This window comes from Molothrus aeneus, chromosome 6 (assembly GCF_037042795.1).
Source record: "Molothrus aeneus isolate 106 chromosome 6, BPBGC_Maene_1.0, whole genome shotgun sequence".
NCBI lineage: Eukaryota > Metazoa > Chordata > Aves > Passeriformes > Icteridae > Molothrus > Molothrus aeneus.
Genome location: NC_089651.1, coordinates 33,756,333 through 33,775,528, shown reverse-complemented (window position 1 = coordinate 33,775,528; position 19,196 = coordinate 33,756,333). Strand labels below are relative to the sequence as shown.

At 35.7% G+C, this 19,196-nt stretch overlaps 1 protein-coding gene across 3 annotated transcripts in view; it reads left to right on the top strand.

Moving 5' to 3' along the window:
* Positions 1 to 19,196, top strand: part of STXBP6 (syntaxin binding protein 6) — a 97,278-nt gene that overhangs the window by 67,238 nt on the left and 10,844 nt on the right. For all 3 annotated transcript variants that reach the window (XM_066552449.1, XM_066552450.1, XM_066552451.1), the window contains 2 exons: positions 5,146 to 5,276; positions 7,068 to 7,233. In XM_066552449.1, coding sequence (XP_066408546.1) covers positions 5,146 to 5,276; positions 7,068 to 7,233 — 297 coding nt within the window. The remainder of the gene's footprint in view (positions 1 to 5,145; positions 5,277 to 7,067; positions 7,234 to 19,196) is intronic.

The following is a 19,196-nucleotide window of genomic DNA, read 5'->3' as shown; positions in this document are numbered from 1 at the left end:
AATCCTGGAAGTGGCAACATAAGTCTGAATTCTTTTTGCCACAGTCTTCTCAGAGCATCCTTTTGTATTATATATAGATCGTTGAGGTCTAAGAAGTGTGGCAGGTGTGCTAGAGGTGATAGTTGGACAATCACAGTGGGAAGGCTCAAAGTTCTAGAATGAATTCAGACTGCACATTAAATCAGTATTAGTTGAAACTGTTCTGAGAAAACATGAAACACTACAAGTTTTGATGCTCAAACTCAGAGCTGGAATTGACAGGTAGCAAAGCTCACAACCATCATGTAAAGCAGATTGGAAACAGTTTTCCTAAAATTCACATGGTATACTAAGACAGTTTCATGTATATCTGGCTCTTACTCCTCATGACCTAAGTAAGTCAGAATGCACCTGTTTGCTCCATCTTAATTCTCAACTTTATTTCTCTGATTGTCGGAAAGGTATTGTAGGAAAATCTGGAAGTTGCCGGCCAAGACCATACTTTGGGGACCATGTGACCTGAACAGTAGTAGCTTGTAGCCTTGCAGAACAGAGCAATACAAACTTCTACTATCATAAGGGTTAAGGGAATGTGTGAGTGTCCTTTCCCCTGCATAGTCTTCATTTCCTTGCTTTGGGAAGAGTGTAAGATTTTGAAATGAGGGGAAAACAATTGTAAGGTTGTCTTAGTGGCAGAAGGAAGACCTACTTATGCTGAAGGAATAGAGATAGATTATCTTTTCTTTCCTTTTGCTTTGGAGTTATATAGGTAAGAATAGCAAATGGGGTCCAGGCCTCATAGATATCTTAATGCCTTTTCTTTGAGCCTTTGTACTTTGACATTTGAAAGAAAACCCAAGAAATACTTCTTTCTCAAACTTCTGGGGCTTTTCTACAAGTTACTTGTGCTTTGTCCTCTGAGTCAACATTGCAGAATTGAGTAGCAACTGGACAAAGATACAAAAAAGTCACCAATCTCACTAAGTCTTCCATCATAAATTGCTGTAGCTGATTTCTCACATTTTCTTACTTCACTGATAACTCTATGTTGCTTAAAAAGAAGAAATCTTATTTCCATCTATGACATGCAGAAATGCTATATGAACCTACCATTTATTGATGGGTTCCAAATAAATCTATTTTGTCCACACTGCTACAGCTTTTTATTTTGAAGGCACAGTGTTACAGTTTAAAAAAAAAAGGCAAAGCAAACAAAAAACCCACTTAAAATTGAAGCATAACTTAAATATTGGCTTTTATTAAGATAGATGATGATCATGCAAGATCTTAGCAAAAATGCCTAAATGATTTGTTGGAGAGGGAATGTATCTAGGTATATGTAATTACTTCCACACTTTTTCTTTTTTTTTTTAGAAAATACTTTTTACATGTTTGCAAGATAACTCCCACTCAGTGGCTGGTGAAGTTCTCTAGTTTTTTAAGCAATATAATGAGCAGCTAGTGAGGATGGTTTTCCTGGCTGCCAAAGGGTTTCTCAGTAGTTACAGTGACTGCCATATTACTGTCAAGCTGTCATGGACTAAGTGATGGTTTTAAAGCATGTTTGGTGGGTTCGTGAGTAGCTGATTTTTTGAATGCTATAGAAATGCTAACTGTTTCCTAAAATACTACCACACAAAAGGTGAAGTGCAACTAGATCTGTTTGGCTGTGCACAGTAATCATGAGTGTGAGATGTAAAGGAGGAGCTGCTGTTTTCCCAAGAGGATTGCACCATTGCAATCTGAATTTCTGCTTAAGGTGATGACATACCCAAGGTCCTTGTAGGTTCCTTCACAGAGGAGTAGCCCTCTTGGCCTCTCCCAGAGTTATGTGGTGGATGATACAGAAACAGTCATCTAATCAAGATGCTTTTATAGTTCATCAATAATAGGCATTTTAGGGAGGTGATGAAGTTTGGGAATGTAATCTAAATCTTTCGCTGCAGTACAGAGCACTAATGGCTCCAGATGAAGACAAAGCTGCTGTTTATTGATTATTAAAAGTGCTATATAAAGAAGTTTAGAGAAGTAGATTTTGGATATGTCAAGTGAACCAGTTTCTGGAGATGCTGAGATTAGACATTTAGTGTTTAAATATCATCTGTAAAATTTTGTATTCTCACCTTGAAAGATTAATGCCCCCTGTTTTCAAGAGCATTTAAATGTATGTCATGTATAAGGCTTCAGAACAATAGGAAGTTTGCTATATGAAAGTTTAAGGCTATACATTTCATGATTGGTTATCCATGAGACTCTGAGAGGGAAAAACATCTAGTGCTTCCTAGTGTCAAACCCTTTGTTTTGCAGAGCTGATAGTGTTAATTATATGTGTGATTTACATATAGTAGGCACAATTTTTTTCTTTTTAATACATAGCTCATTTAGCAGTAGATCATTGCCCATTTTGCATGGAAAGAGAATAATCCACAGGCCATAAAAGTTGAGCCACTGTTAAATAACCTTCAGTTAGTACTGATTTGTAGAAGATATGTGAAACTTGGTCTAGTAGAATGCTGTAAAGTGTTTGAATACAAACAAAGAGTAAATTTAGGGAAGATAGGCACATAAACTTTTACAGTTTTTGAGTTTGTTTCGCACTCACTACTGTGTAGATTTGAAGTAGAAACAGAACCTCTATATACCCTGTAGGTATAGACAGGTTTCGTGACACCCCTGCTTTGTTGGGATTGTTACATTTGGATGCATGGGCCATGGAGTAAGCAATGAATCTTTAATACTAATCTCACTTCTTAGTAATAGCCGTCTTTGCATTTCAGTAGTCGTTCTGGCCTAATTTTGCTGCTACCTTTCTGATACTGCATTGATCTTCTGTGTTCTGTACCATTTGATGTAAGATTCTATATCACCTACTTCACTATGCACCAGTTTGGCTCTCAGTGCTTCCACTGTCAATGAGATTTCTGGCAACTTGTTTGCTACATTCTTGTCAATAGGCTGATCAATATACTTAGTCCAGCTGTGCCTTCTATCCAAGGTAGCTTCTTAAAAACAATTATCTCCCTTTGGAATGCTAGTATCTCTTTTTTTCTTTTTCCCTGCTAAAATTTCCTTGGAATGAATTTTCTGTTTATCAAGTTTAGTTCTCATAAGGGTGTTTGGACTTTCACAGACACACTCAGAACTGAAAACATCTAAATCTGAGATACTGAAAAGAGATTTTCATATTGATCTTCTTTTGCTAATGTATTCCAAAGTACATTTAACAACAAGACACTGATCTGTCTTTTAAAATTTTCATCCTAAGAACCAATATTAACTTTTTAACTTGATGGAATGATAAGGTATTACATCAGTATTTACTTAGTGTTTAACTCTGTCTCTGGGTGCAGAAGTGTGTGCAGCATGCTTTTTCAGAGCGGGAAGCCTGTTACTTTTCCTGAATATCTGGGCAAATGGGGTGCACAAAAATAAGCAATCTTGCTGTTTAAGTCTTGATTATTTTAGAAGCTCTGACTGCCAGCATCTAAAAGCAGAGAAAAGCAACTTTTCCAATAATACTCTTATTTGGTGGACCATATGGGTAAAATTATTTTTGGAAAGAGTTTAGGTAGGAAAAAAAATAGATGACACACCAGGTTTAGTAGATTATGCAATACAATGATTATACAAATTATTTCTTCACTGAAAGTGGAAATGTGTTTGGGAGTGACTTAACGTACAGCAACAGAAAAGTGACATGTAAATAAAATACACATTTGACTACAGAAAGTGTCTAAAGCTACTTATAGAACTTCCATGGGGTTACACTGATTAAAAGAATATTTGTTTAGAGAAAACATCTAATGCAGGAAGTCAATTTTCCTGCTGTTGAAAAGCTAGCCTTATTAAGTGCTCTTTGAAAACACAATTCTGACTTAATGATACACTAATTTGAGCATTGTATTGCTTTTTTTATTCTTTTCCAAAATCAGAGCAGTCTTCTTTTTTGTGGTTTTTAACATACATTTTGTTTATAATAAGTAATATAATTTTTATTCATGGTTGTTGTTTGTGGTACCTAATATTTGGAAGGGAAGGTGTCAAAAAAACTTTAGTTCCTTAATTCTTATACCTGTGTTTTTCACAGACTATTGTCTGATTTGATGGATATAATAAGTAGTAAGCACATTTACCTATGTTTCTTGGCTGGCAATCAAATGTCACAGATGTTGGTGGTGTTATACAAGCATGACCTACATGTACCATGTTGTGAAAAGACTGGAAAAACACTTTGTTTTTTTTAATCAGCAATATCAAATTCAGTCTAAAGTAACAGGTTTTTTTAATAAGGTGTATATACTTACATGGTCATATGGTTGGGGTTTTTTTCCTTCTCTGTTTTCCTAAATTGAGAAGATGAGAAAGAAACTATTAATACTCAGTGCTGAATATGAGAAACTTCAGCAAATTAGCATGGGGGAAAGAGAACAGTAAGGTAATTGATGGTGCACCTTTCCTATGATGAAAATCTGAGAGAATTGGGTTTTTTCAGCCTGAAAAAGAGAATGCTTTGAAATTACCTAATTGCAGCCTTCCAGTACCTGAGAGCCTACAAGAAGTCTGGAGAGGGACTTTTTACAAGAGCATGTCGTGATAGGACAAAGGGAAATGGCTTCACACTGCAAGAGAGTAGATTTAGGTTCGATGTTAGGAAAAAAAAGTCTTTACTGGGAGGGTGGTGAGGCACTGGGACAGGCTGCCCAGAAAGGTGCTCAGTGACCTGTCACTGGAGATGTTTAGGACAGACTGGGTGGAGCTCTGAGCAACCTGACCATGGCAGGGAGACAGGAACTGGGTGATCTTTAAGGTCCCTTCAAACCCAGACCATTCTGTGATTGTGAGAATGAAATGGAAAGACCTTTGTTGTAGTGCTGGGGTTTTTTACAGGATGTTGGCAACTTAAGTTGATAATGGCTAAAATATATCCAATTTTGAGTACTAAACAGCTTGTTTGGCATCATACCACCATTCTGAGAATAAGGAATATGCTTTTCAATATGTTATCCTGGAAAGATAATGCATTCTGCTGTCAGAATCGGTGACATGTATTTGCTTCATGAGACACTGTAGAAAATACACCAGCAAAACAGCTACTGATAAGTGAAGTAAACAGCATGCTCCTGAATCACAAAGCCCATTTCAGTTATATGTTTTCTATATGTTCAGTGACAAACAAGAAACCAGCCCAAGCATCTATTACAAAGGTGAAGCAATTTGAAGGCTCCACGTCATTTGTGAGGAGAACGCAGTGGATGCTCGAGCAGCTCCGCCAGGTCAATGGCATAGACCCTAATCGGGTGAGTTTGAACTCTTTTCTAGAAAATGAAAATTGAGCTGTTATGTAACTGATTTGGGAACCAGGCATTCTTTCTATTCAAAGGGTATCTGGAAATATAAGATACAGGTTTAAGTGCAAATTCTCAAAAAAGAAATAGTTAAGTGGAATATGTGAAGTAAATTTTAATGGGAAACATGGGAGGAGGCTAAAACTCAGTCATATGGAATTTTTCTTTTTGTCTTTCCATACTTTCCTTACTACTTTCTCTTTTCTTTGTAAAGAGCAGAGTAAGAGCCTTGTTTGCTTCAGCTTTAAGCCTCTTGGGGTCTACTTTGGCATGCAGCTGTGCTATGAGATAGAGCAATAGGTAGAAGTAAGTACAGAGGAGGTTGCTGAGATTCAAATTTGTGAAATCTTGTTAATCCTACATTTTTTCTAGGACAGTCCTTTCCTCAGATATTTCGGCATTCCTTATCTTATACTAGAAAATGTGGTAGTGCCCTTTAGCTGCAAATGGCAAGAGAACACTGATTTAAATAAAAAACTATCAAAAATAAAATAAAAAAATTACCCCTATATTAAATAGCTGTGGAATTATTCCTTTAATTTGGCCTGTGCAGCTCACCTTGAGCTATCTCAAGATGAGGTTGTACGAATATGTCTTAGGCTTATGAATGCAGCTCTCCAGTACTAAAACAACATAATTAGAAGTTAAAAATGTGTCTCATATTATCTGCTCACCAAGTGATTTTGTGTTCTTTTTATAGCAAAATATTTTTGTGACTAGCTCCCTTGTTTCTTCAAAGCTGTGCTCTGATCAGCCACCTAAGCATCTTAATTATGGTGCACTAAATTCTAGCACTACCCAAGTCTTAGTACCTAAGTCCCTAGTACCAAGTCTAGTTACTACCTGAAGACTTGGTACAAAAAAGAAGCTCTTGGCCACTGCCTTATGAAATGCAAGGAGTGGAATTTTATTTTCTGTGGGTAAAGGGACTATGAAAGCAAGTGAAATGACAAAGAGGTAAGGGATAAGAGTTTTAGGTCCTTTTACAGCATCTGCTATGCAGCTAGGTACATAACAGATTGAAAGTCCTGCCAAGCTCTTAAGCTTAGAAATGTTTCCTTCAAGCTCATCTCCTTGTGAATTCCCAGGGTTATCAGCTGGAGAAGAACATTTACTAGATTAGCTTGCAAAGCAGTGTTTCCCAAATATTAAATGTATACCATAATTCTTGCATCAATTCCTTTTATTTTGGCAGCTGAATCTGGTATAGAGCTGCACTGTGATTTGTTCTGGGAGTGGCCTTTTGCTCATGTTATCCTGAGTGCTTTGCAAGACTTTATGAAAATGCATTAAATACAATAACTAGGACTTGTTATTTGCTTAGGACTTAGCTTATTTGTTTGGTTGAGCATGGAGAGCAGATCCACATCTTCTATAACATAGTGTGACCATAGATTTTGTGTTGAGAGACATAAATGCTTGCATAATATAGATGACACAAATAACTATATATCTGAAGATAGCAATGGTTTCTTATGAGAATTTGACTTTTAATTTTTTGATCTAAAATATATTTGTTTTCAGATATTTTTGTCATAGCTGACTATTCCTCATTAAAAATAACAGTAAAAAAGCCTTCCTGCCTGTTCGGTCTTTTTTGTTCAAAAATATGCAGTAATACCAGGATGGTTATTAGGTGCATGACCTTTCTGCTTTTTGCAACGCAGTACATTTTAAAAAATATCTTTCTCTAAATCATTTTTAAAACAGGAATAATAGCAGTCTATTTTTTTTTTCTTCTAGGATTCCCCAGAATTTGATTTACTATTTGAAAATGCATTTGACCAATGGGTAGCAAACACAGCTTCAGAAAAATGCACATTCTTTCAGATTCTACATCACACTTGTCAGCGATACCTTACAGACAAGAAGCCAGAATTTATCAACTGCCAATCTAAAATTATGGGAGGTAAGTGAATAAAAGGTTAATACTTTGCAGCTGGAAATTATTTGCATGTGATCTATTCTGTGTTCAGATAATCTTGCAGCCTTAAGACATCTTGAAATCATGGGTCTGAACATGCTAACTTAGCAGTAAACTTCTAGGCTTCAGCATTTCTCCACCAAGCACCACCTCACACTCTTCTGTTACCTTTTCATTCCTTTTACTTTAGCTACTGAAACTGATACCAGATACAGATAATTTTGTCAATCAATATTTTTCTTTCAGTGTCTTCTCGAACTAAGAAAAATGTGCAAAATTTCTTGTGTCTTCTCTTATTCTTTCTTTTTCCACATGAAGAGAATTTCTTTGTTTTCTTCTTAGTGTGGTGGTGAGGAGGGAGCTGCATTAGTGTTTTCTATTTCATATGTGAAGTGTTGTGTTGGTTATCTGTTTGCTAATGTTTCTCACTTCATCATTCCTGCAAATAAGTTGTTATTAGTAAAGCACAACACATTTTGCCTTTGAACTTGTATTATTCTTCTAAGCTTGACCTGTCCAAAATCGAGTTCCTGATTCAACTGACCCAGTATTAACTTTATCCTAAACAAGTGTCATCAGAGTGGAAAAAATCGCCACTGAGGTTCACAAATATATGCTTAACTTCTACTATTTCAACACACACTAGACCTTGCCATGTCCCATGAAGCACACCCAAATTCTACCTTTGACAGCTTCCTAGATAAAGTGGGAGTATTCAGTAATCCTCTGATAGCAGGTGATGACCATTTCCGTATTCCTTGCATGTCATTCTGACTGGGCACAAGTCTGGTCTGTGTATGTACACACACAGTGCTGCATAGAGATATTGTATAGGAACTAATGAATCTGCTCATGGATACAGTGCTTCTGCTGTTCTTCACACTATCAACTTTTCCCTCACACTGGGTGATACACTGTTGGTAGGTTTAAATTTGACAGAACCCGTACAAACTGTAAACCAAATAATAGTTGACTAAATTTAAGTGACTTGCTGTGTCAGCCTCACTGAGCCAGCTGTTTGTATCAAAACCCATTTAGTCCAAAACCTGAAATACCAAGAGGATTTTCTGGAATGTATGTTGAAATGTGTTGTCAAGCTCAAATTCATCCTGACTAGAGAAATTAATGTCCAAATGTAGCCAAGCAAACCAAAGAACATAGACCTGAGGATATAGTTTGAACTATATTATATCCGGTTGAGAATTTACAACTTGGGGTTTTTTGTTGGTGCTGTTATGTTGGTGTTTTTTGCTAACTAGTCAAAGCAGTATATTCAAATCATACTTAAATCTTCGTGCGGTCAGATTTCAAGGCTTATGACTTCATCCCCTCAGCCAAGGCAGCATAACATTTAAAGTGATATTCTTGTGAACTTTCTGCAGATGTGAAATTAATACTTTTTCTTTTTGATGGTTTGACAGTTTAACTTCTAATACTCTACAAAATTTTGAAAATAAATTATTAGTATATATATATGCATGCATTCACATGGTTTTCTAAGTCATTATATAGATATGCCCATCTACAATAGGCATGTGTGTAATGTGTATCTTGTAGCTAATGCGTATTTTCAAAAATAAAAAAAAATTGCCACCAAAGAACAGTTCTTCCTAAGTGGAACTGAAGATGAAAGAACTTGAAGGGCTTGTTTACAAGCCTCTACTTATCTTATTGAACCTTTTTTCCTTCCTAAAGGATAAGTGTGAAGAAAGTGAAACTCATGCTACTTGTGTTTCTGCAGGAAGTGCTTAGAAGCTTAGCTTTAAGGAAATAAGGGTGCTCTGGTGGAACTGCAGACCTTCTTCATGGCCTTCCTCCTTTTACCTCCTTTCTCTCTCACACACAGATACCCATGCATTTCCCCCTATAGCCCAGAGCCCTGCTACTGACTCTCCTTCTGCAGAATCATTTTTTGCCTTATTTTCATTTGTGTGTCATGTAATTATAGTTTGCAGAGTTAAATAGGCTAGACTGTTTTCTGTAACTTGATTAATGACATCAGTACTTGCAGCAGTAATGAGAACTGACTGACGGTGTGGGTGCTACTTCCAAGAACAAAGAAAAAATTGAAGTTTAGGCAAACTGTAACAAGATTCCTCCTACTAGTGTCTTAAACTAAGTATTTCGGGTTTGTCTTTTGTTTAGAATTTAGGTGAGCCCTGTCCGTAGCTTACATGCATTCTGGATGTTATGGTGGAGAAGAAAGGCAGGCTTGGGGCCTAGAGGCCTTTTTTTGACTGATTTTTCCCCTTGCGTAAATTTATACCATACAGGTTCTGATACTGGAATGTGTGTAATTTGGAGTATCTTTGTGTTATGTTGTTATTTGGTGGCCATGTTAGTCAGGTTGTATTGCTTTTGCAAAGCAAAGTTGGAGATGGCCGGTGTGCAGAAACCCTTAGAGGTTGTGTTCATCGGAACATCTTGGTTCTTGAGTTCTTGACATACCATTAAACTGACATTGAGGATACATTTGGTTCTCATTTCTGGATAGAACCTTGAGATGCAGAAATTGAAACTCTTTAGAGATTAACTCAGGCCCTATAATAAAGAACAAACATTTGCTGCCACCTTAAGATGCATATTAGAAATGCATTTGGTTTTAAGCTTTGTCCTACCTCTACACATTGATATTTAACAATTGTTCTGCTGAATTAATAAAAATATTCTTGGAAACCCAAAATGATGGCATCTTTACCTTTGTGACCTTTTCTGTAGGACACCCTGCAGGAGTTATTAATGAATCACTATTTTTCCTCCAAGAATAAAATGCCAGTGTGGGAATGGTAATGAGTACTTTTTCCATAGAGTATTACTCATCTTGGCTTACCACATTTGAGACCTGCTAAGCGTATAGTGGTGTTTACCATACACAGCAAGATTAATGACTGACCAAAGGAGACAAACAAAAACTTGTGTTAGAAATTGCCCTGAGCATCCTGATCTAGTGGGTGGCATCCCTGTCCATGGTGGGGGTTTGGAAATAGATCCATCTTTAAGGTCCCTTCCCAACCAGGCCGTTATATGACTCTGTGAATTAGGATGGGAAAAAAGACAATTGTTGCCCTCCCTTCTGTCAAATACCTGGTAGTTGATTGTTTGTTTCAGTTCTTGCCTGAAAGACATTGAAAACAGTGTGTATTTGAAATAGTGCTCTTGCAGACATTCACATGTAAATTAATTCTGATAGAAATTAATTTGACCCCCAAAAAATTAAAAAACAAAATAACAACAAAGGTGAGTTATCTGCAATATCTGTTATTTTGGGGTTTTGCTGTTTTGAAATGACCAATGAAATTTAGCCATGTTTCCATACAGAAACTATTTTTTTTTCAGTTTATTAAGGTATTTTTTGCCAACGTATACCAAATACTCTGTTATTGCCATTCTAGAGATTAAAATATTAGGAGTGTTTTCTGCTGCTTAAGACTATTTCGGATGCTTGCTCTTATACCCTGCATATTCATGTCTAGATTAATTCTGCTTTGCAGTTTTACTTAACTATGTGTGTTTTACTGATCTTAAACACATAAGCCATGTACTGAGATTCAAATTAATAAGAATGTTTGAGATATTTTTTGAGATAGAAATTTGGCATATAATCTGAGCTCTAAATTAACTTCTAAAAGAGGAAACTTGTAAGGAAAAAAAGTACATTATGTTCTTGCAAAATCTATAGGGATACATAAATTGAGAAGGGACATTTATCATTATAAAGGCTGGTTCCTTTTTCTGATACATACGACTCTGAGACAAGGTAATGTAGAAAGCATTAAGCAACATATTTGCTTGACTTTCTGAAGACTGAAGGTTTTAAGTAAGGTGTTCTCTTCAAGATGCAGAATATTGCTGTTTGCCATAGAAATTGGATTTTTTTATGTAGTTGTTAGATTTTGATGTTTTCAGAGCCAGACTGGGCTTCTGTGCTTTGTTATAGTTACTGATTCTGAAAGTGTCTGATTAGTTAGACTGTCATTTAGTATAAATCTTAATTATTATTGAAAATATTGCTTACTTAAGTTAGAATTAATTTTATAAATGTGTTAGATTAAAATTTAAAGTTTTACAAGTTTAAATATATTCTTCCATTTGGAAAGCAGGTAAAGATTGTGTTAATCTGAAATTGATCCTAGTTAGGTATTTCCTTAATGTATAACTAATACACATTATACAGAAACAACCTGTCCTGGCATCAATGCCAGTAATTAAGAACATTAATGAGAGAAGATAAGATTTTCTGTAAGGAATTTGTGACCTGTCTATTAATCTCTTAATCCTTGTTCTGTATATTCTCCAGAGCTGCTAGAAATGTAAAACATAATTGCTTTTCTGTTTCTTTTAAGGAAGGAAAAAAAACAGTCCTGGGTGACAGACAAATGAAATCTGTAAAAGTGAAAATTAATTCCTAATTTCAGTAATTTGATTAAATTTTAATACTGTATTGATGTAGAAAGGCAGAGACATCAAATGCTATGATGGTGTTGAACCCTAGAAGAATCTTAAAGTGTGTGAATGTATTTGGCTTGGAAAACTATAAATAACAGCCTTTTTTTTTTTAATTTGAACATTTATTAGTACTCAGATCAGATCATGACCAAAAAAAAAGGTATAAGGAAAATAAGAAAGTCCTTATCTATGAAAAACCTACCTATGAGAAGGGAAACTGGCCTCGCCCCATGTTGTGTTATGGGGAGTGAACACTAGAGATCACATCCTCCAGCTGTACAGTTAAGATGAAATACAACTGCCTGGACTCATAAACTAATGATGATATTGATTAAAAGGTTGCAACATGTTTCAAATGCTCTCTGCAGGTAGATGTTATTTGCTGTGCTTTCCTATAGAAAGTTGATGATAAGTAAGCTGAAGGTTGATGTTTTTCTTCTTTACTCATGGATTGGTCTTAGCTCACCTCAGTTATGACACACTCCGTTTGTCAGTCCTGTCAGCCCACCTCAAGGACTTATTGAGGCACTTCTTAGCCAGAGGTGGAATTTATCTTGAATGTAATTTATGATCATAGTGGCAGAGCTCCACTGCCAGTTTTACCGTGATTTCTTTTACTAAGATATCTTTCACTGTTTTACCTCACCTAGCTTCATTACTTTAGTGTTTTTGATAGATTTTGAAGGTACAAGTCTGATTTACACATACTCAGTATATTTATATTTACATAGATACATTTTTATATGGATAAAACATAGGCTTAGGTTTGAATATATATTTTACAGCATTTTGGAATTCATCAGTTTTTGCCTAAAATGAGATGGATGTCAGTTCTGTTTTGTGCTGCTGAGCATTACTTGATTGGTGAAAGCTATCTTCTGGTCACCTTTGTGTGTAACCAAGCAAGACCAGACAGAGTTTTTTTGTCCTATATAAAACTTCTTTTAATCTAGCTGACCTCTGATGTGGAAAGGTGATTGTCCATGTTCATAATGACTTCAGAACTATTAGAAATGTAAAATAGCATTGCTTTTCTATTTCTCATAAAGAAGGAAAAAAACCAACCTTGGTTGATACACACATTGGTAAAAGAGAAAAACACACCATCTGAATGCCCAGGTTTCAAATGTTTCAAAAACTTGTTTCAAAACCTAAAATCTTCCTTTTCTGTTCCTGCAACCTGGTATTTCCTATGTTTCAATGTTAGTTCACTGTTACATCATTTAATGCAGCATTTTTCCCAGTCTGGAAAGTGAATGCATGTGGTGCATCAGTAGTAATAACTATTCAAAATACCTCTATGGAACATACTTTGTTGAATGAACCCAGATACATTTCTCAGTATTTCTGAACTTCTTAGACCCTTGAGAATAATTTTTGCATAAATTCTCAGGTTACTTGAGTCCAGAAAACTCAAATGAAGCATTAAATAACAGGTTTTTTCTTAATGACATTGCTCTGAATATTTGATCTTGTCTTGTTTGTAAATCACACAGCCACTCGCTCAAATATGTTGCTGAAATAAGCAGACATATATTGTGCTTAATGAATTGCTGCAGAGTTATCATTTTCTTACCTTTTTGAATTTTAATTCTTTCCAGTCTGTCAGAAAGGATCTGTTTAAAGAATCACTTCTTGATCTTCTTATGAAAATCCTGTATACTATGTTTTTCATTATCAGTCCCTATAAAAATCATAAGGCACTGGCATTACTATGTATCAGAACAAAGTCAGTAGGAAGTGTGAATTAACTTGTACTTGTTGTCCAGCATTGTCTCCATTCCAAAAATCATTCTAAACTTAGTACATTGTAGTTCCTCATGACTGGCAGGAATTCATTAGTGTTGACATTTTCAGTCTTCTGAACTTCTTCGGCTGACACAAGTAGGATCAATTCAGTATGTATAATGGCTCTCTTTCTACTTCGATAGCATAGGTCATTGCTCTTCTGAAGCATGTTAGAATTTTCTTTATCTTTCACAGTTCCCATATTGACATAAGAAAGTGGATGACCTTGTTTGGATAGTCTTATTTACTAACATAAGAAACACTATTAAATTTTTTACTGCTGAACAATAAAATACTCCATATTTTCATCTCTTTCCTCCATTTCAATTCTGTGTACATAATTAATTTTTTTAAGTCCGTTGGCAATGCTGATGCTTAAAATAGCCCATTTTAATTCTTACTCTCTTTTCCATCCCTCGATATTAAGTGTCATTCTATCCTAGCTTATTTATATATATTCAGCATCCACATTAGAATAGAATGTTAGTCTCTACTCTTCTTTGAATTCAAACAAAATAAAATAGTTTTTAAGTGTCTAGGATCTTTGATTTGGTCTCCAAATGAACATGTATATGAAAGTTTGCTCCTAACCCAGCTTTGTAAGCTCTTTAGATTTCTGACATTGAAGGGGTAAATATAAAATATAGAACTGTAGGCCATCTGTCTAGGTAGCAGAGAAAAATGTCTTCCAGGCTACTTAAGCCATTTGAAAAATAACTCACAGAACTTAGTTTCAATGACTTGATATTTTGATATTCATGGATTAGCATTATTGTTTAATGTAAAATATTAATAAATAGAACACAGTGTGTAGTCTTGGTGATGTCTTAGGTCGAAGTGTTGGATTTTTCAGAATTACTTACAAAAGGATTGTTTCTGAAGGCCCACTGTAGTATGATAGTAATTTCCTAAGTAGGTAATTTATTGATTTTTCTGTCTCTCTCTTCACAGTATTTAAACTCACTCATAAAATGCAAAACACATTGGATGTACATCACCTTCACTCACTGTGGACTTTATTGAATTACATATTTTGCTTCATTAAAATAATATATAGTTGATGGATCTGTACAACATTTTCTGTTCCCTCTCTACTGCCAGGCAACTAACATCAAATGGGTTTTTTCAATGTTTGCTTTTATTTACATTTGGCAAAGATACAAAATTACTCCCTTGGCCAGGTGCTGTTTTTGGTAATCAGTAGATACCCTCGGTTTGCACACCTGTATTAACACTATTTTTTCTGTTTCCTTCTCCCCTCCTTCCTTCTCCTTTAAGGCTGGTGCTAAGGTGGTGCTTTAAAACTGGTTATTGATTTGGTTACGAAGGTACAGAGTATGAAGTTCTCGACAGTGTTGACTTAAAGGCTGCCAGTTTGGAGAATCAGTGCTGGCCTGGACAGGTTTTTAGTAGCATATGCTTTCATAGCATACCAAATTAAGGTCTTTCACACTCCCTTATCCCCATTCTGGGACCATAGGAGACTTCTCTTTGTTCACTGTGAACTTCAGCTCACGGTTAGTTGGCTGTTGAGTACCTGGATACTGTGATTGCTCTACAATTTTTTTTTCCCCATTTTAAAATGTACCTTGCAAATCTAAGGAGCTGACATGGCTAATGAGAGCAGAGGAAGAAATTTATCTCTGTTGTCAATAAGGCTTATCTTGTTTTGTTGCTTGCTAATGAAGATGCTGAACAGTCAGGATGATCATTTTGCCTCGTATATCCTCTGTAATTGGTAGGACCTTTTTAAAAGTATAATGTTGTGATGCACAAGGTGTTCTTTGTTATTGTTAGAAATAACTTGCAAGCATCTGTTTAACTCCCAAGATTATAGGTATTATTTAACTACTAGCAGGAATAAAATACACGTTTTCTTCATATAAGAGTTGAGATAAATTTTCCCTCTTTTTGTGCTAAAAGTACAAGATTTCAGATACACAAAAATAAATTGTGGGCAGATGTAAATAATGTTCAGAAGCAATGAAGTGACAAACTGGGGTTGTATTAGAACATGCTACAATATAGAATATTATGTGTTACTATGATTGATATTATAGGCTTTATTTCATTGCAAATCAGGAAGACTGAAAAGTATGGGGTCAAATCTGAGGTTTAAAATGCATTTATAATATACTGGGTTTGGGGGTTTTTTTTCCTTTTTCTGTCTTACATGCTTTGAACAAAATACCAGATTAGATGAATTTTTAAGTCTCTTTGCATCAGCATAATACACAATATTTGCCCGCCTTTTTATATTTAAATTTGTTCCTGGCCAGTTTTTGTATTGATGGATATTAAAAGATCCAGATGTGTCAGAAGAAATTGCCTAGCCCACATGGGAACAGAGGAAAGTACTGTAACCAGTTTAAATTTGGGATCACTTCTTACTCTGAAACCTGTATTTCTTTTCAGGGTAGAATAAGATTTTTCTAAAGGTGGAACCATTGATTGTGTCCCTTGGGAGTACAATGATTCTTAATGTTGCATGATTGGTAAAGGCTAAATTCAGTGCAGAATATGTACCACTTACATCAAAATAGTTACCAGGCTTTTTGAAGGCTATAAACTTTCCAGATACAGGTGCAAAGCCTTACAGAAGTGTTTTGTTTACTTTCAAAGAAAGTGAAAGTCCATGGCAATCCTGATGGTCCAGGCTGTGAGACTTCTAGATTTTATGGTCAAATATAATTTCGGAAGTAAGTTATGTTTGAAAGATAAATTGAGAAGTTGATGTTCATATTTAAGTTCAGATTCAAGTTTTCAAAGCTGGAAATCCAGTGAAGATTGTACTTTTTATAAATGTTCTGCCTTTTAGGTCACTCTAGGCATCCTTTCTGGATGATAATTTAAATATTGAAATTATCTAGAGAACATTCAATTTGTGTGGAATTCATTGAGTTGTAAGAATTGTATCATGTGTGTAATTCATTAAGTTGTATCATCTTACAGGATTACAATCAGAGAAGTACTGTTTCTATAATCTTCTACTTATTATCTCAAGCTGTTTAATAAGGCTTTCACATGGCTGTTTAAGAGAGGTCAGTGAGAGATGTTTTTTTCTCTTTGGGTCTTTTTAGTAGCTCTTCCCTTTTTTATTCAAGAGAGCTCTTAACCAAGGCTGTCAGCACAGCACCAATACGCATAAAAGGATGTGTAACAGTGAAGAAGGAGGGGAAGAATGTGTTTGTCCTGTGGACCTTTATAATCACCTCTTGTGTTACAGATGTGATGGAAAGCCTTGGGTTAATGTTAGTCTAGGAAATGTAACTCTGTGGTAATGATTTCAACAAAACAAATGTGCTCAGCAAGGAGAGGCAGCTAATGGATGTGTGAAGTCCACCATCGGTTGAAACTTCATCAGTTGATGTTGATGTTGAAATAAGGTAGCATCCTGAGTTAGAGGCTTAGACTTCACTTAATCCTTTATAATTATTGTGGTGTTTCTTGGGTATCATTCCAGACTAAGTTTTCCTTATTGTGAGCAGTTTCATGACAGTCTTAGCAGTAGAAGAGGTTTGCCTTCATGTTTTCAGTGCCGTGTTGCAGTAATGAGCAGCTCTTAACTTTTTTTTTTATGGCATAATTCTTTCCTCCAACAAAATGTATGATTTTGATTGGTGAATGTAGCTAATGTGTGGGAATCACCTGAACCTTGACAGACTTAGGAGAAACTTTCAGATCAGCAAAACCTGTAATTGCCTCTTGAGCTTTCTGTGGTCACTTGTTTCATTCTAAAGTGTTGTTTTCAGTGATTCAGTACAGTTTGGAGGTGGAGAAAGAGATTGGGTTTTTGTAAAGTGCTGTCTATAAGAGCAATGTTCAGGCTGGTTTTTATTGACAGTGGTTGATTGAAACAGATGAGATGTGCATAATTAATGTGCATAATTAGCAGAAAAAGCTATTCAGACATAAACATACGTCAGTCATACCAGTCTTAGGTGATTGGGATGGTGCTAAAATACTGCCTGTAAACATATAGCTCCTGCATTACCCTGAGGAAGGGCTGGTACAGCTAGTTGCTCTCAGGTCAGATGCTGCATTTTTCATTTTATGGTATGCAGCCATTGCTTTTGACTGATTTCATCCTGACCTTGAACAGTTCTTACTCAGTTTTCATTCTTAATCATGAGCCATAACTTTATTTTCACTTTATGTGGTAATAGAAGTTGGTGATTTTGAATATGCTGCTTAAGTGGCAAACACAGAATTTTCAAACTCACTTACCTGATGAAGAATGTGTTGACAAATACACTGTGTTCCATGCCTCCATTGTAGCAGGTTAATGCATTATGTTTCTCAATAATAATTAACAATACTTAAGCAGAAGCTCAATCAATAGTATTCACACAATATCTGCAAGAACTACCTTTGTTTAAAAGAATCCTGTGGTTCATTTTCAGGGCATGTTGCTGTCTAACTCTCCTACCCATCCTAAAAGAAATGTCAATACTTTGGTGAATTCAATTTGAAACAAAACAACAAAATTGCATCAGGAGGTGTGTTAACACTTTGGACTGCCTTGACAGGGAAAAGTGTGTTAGGCTTTCTATTGATTTTGGCTGGGATGGAGCTTGTTTTTCTTCATAACAGCCAGTACAGTGTTGTATTTTAGATTTGTGACCAAAACTGTGTTGGTAACACACCAGTGTTTTAGGTGAAGTGTGCTTACACAGTGTCAAGACCTTCATGGTCTCTTCCTTCTGCCTTGTCCCCCAGCAAATGGCCTGGGAGGGGACGCAAACCGGGAATCTTACCAAAACTGACCAAGGAGATGCTCCATGCCATGTAACAGCATGCTCAGCAATAAAACTGGAGGGAAAACTGCTTTTTCCCAAGGTAGACATTGCTCAGGGACTAACTGAGCATTAGGCCAGTGCTGAGTGTTGGCTGGTCACTGATTGTTTTTACATCATTTGTACCATAGGCTTTCATTAAAAATAGATTTTTTTTTTCTTTTAAATATTAAATATACTTCTTCATAGTAGTCATTGGTTGGGGGATTTTCTTATTCTATATGAAATCTGCTCCATCATTCTGAATATTCCCTATGGAAAATATTCCACTTTTGAATCAAACTTGTTTGAAAATATCAGCTTGTGGTCATGAAGAAATGTAGTAAGTACAGCATTTTGCTTATGACAGAAATGGCTGGAAGGATTTAACCAAAAAACCCTCGCATTTTTTCTTTATAGAATGACATCAATGTTAGTAAAAATTTACTTGAGAGTTATTCCATTTCCAGTTATTTTACCTGTCAGCTGATCTAAATCAGCAAAGCTGGCAAGTTTTTTCAGTGTTCACAATGCTCACAGCTCTCACTTGTCACCCCAGGGGAGCAGTATTTAAGATTAATATTTAAATTTGCCAGCTCATTCTCAAAAGAAGCTTGCCATGGTGCGTAGCTGCTGTTCTTTGTTTTAATTACACGTTCTGCTTCTTGTCAGGTTGGCTGTAATATGAGATCCTGCTGAATTCCAGAACTTTTCCAGAGTAAGCCTCTTTAATACAAAATTGTCATAATGGGTAAATGTCACTTCACAGTAAGGTTTTTGGACATTATTGATTTTATACTCCCCAAGATAATTACCCTTTCTAGAGAACAAATCAGACTTCCTTCCTGCAGGGTTTTCAAAGTTATTACATAGAAAGTTTTTTCACATTTGGATCTTCAGAGATGAAGTTTTCCCATTTTCTTCCTTCTGGAGATCAGA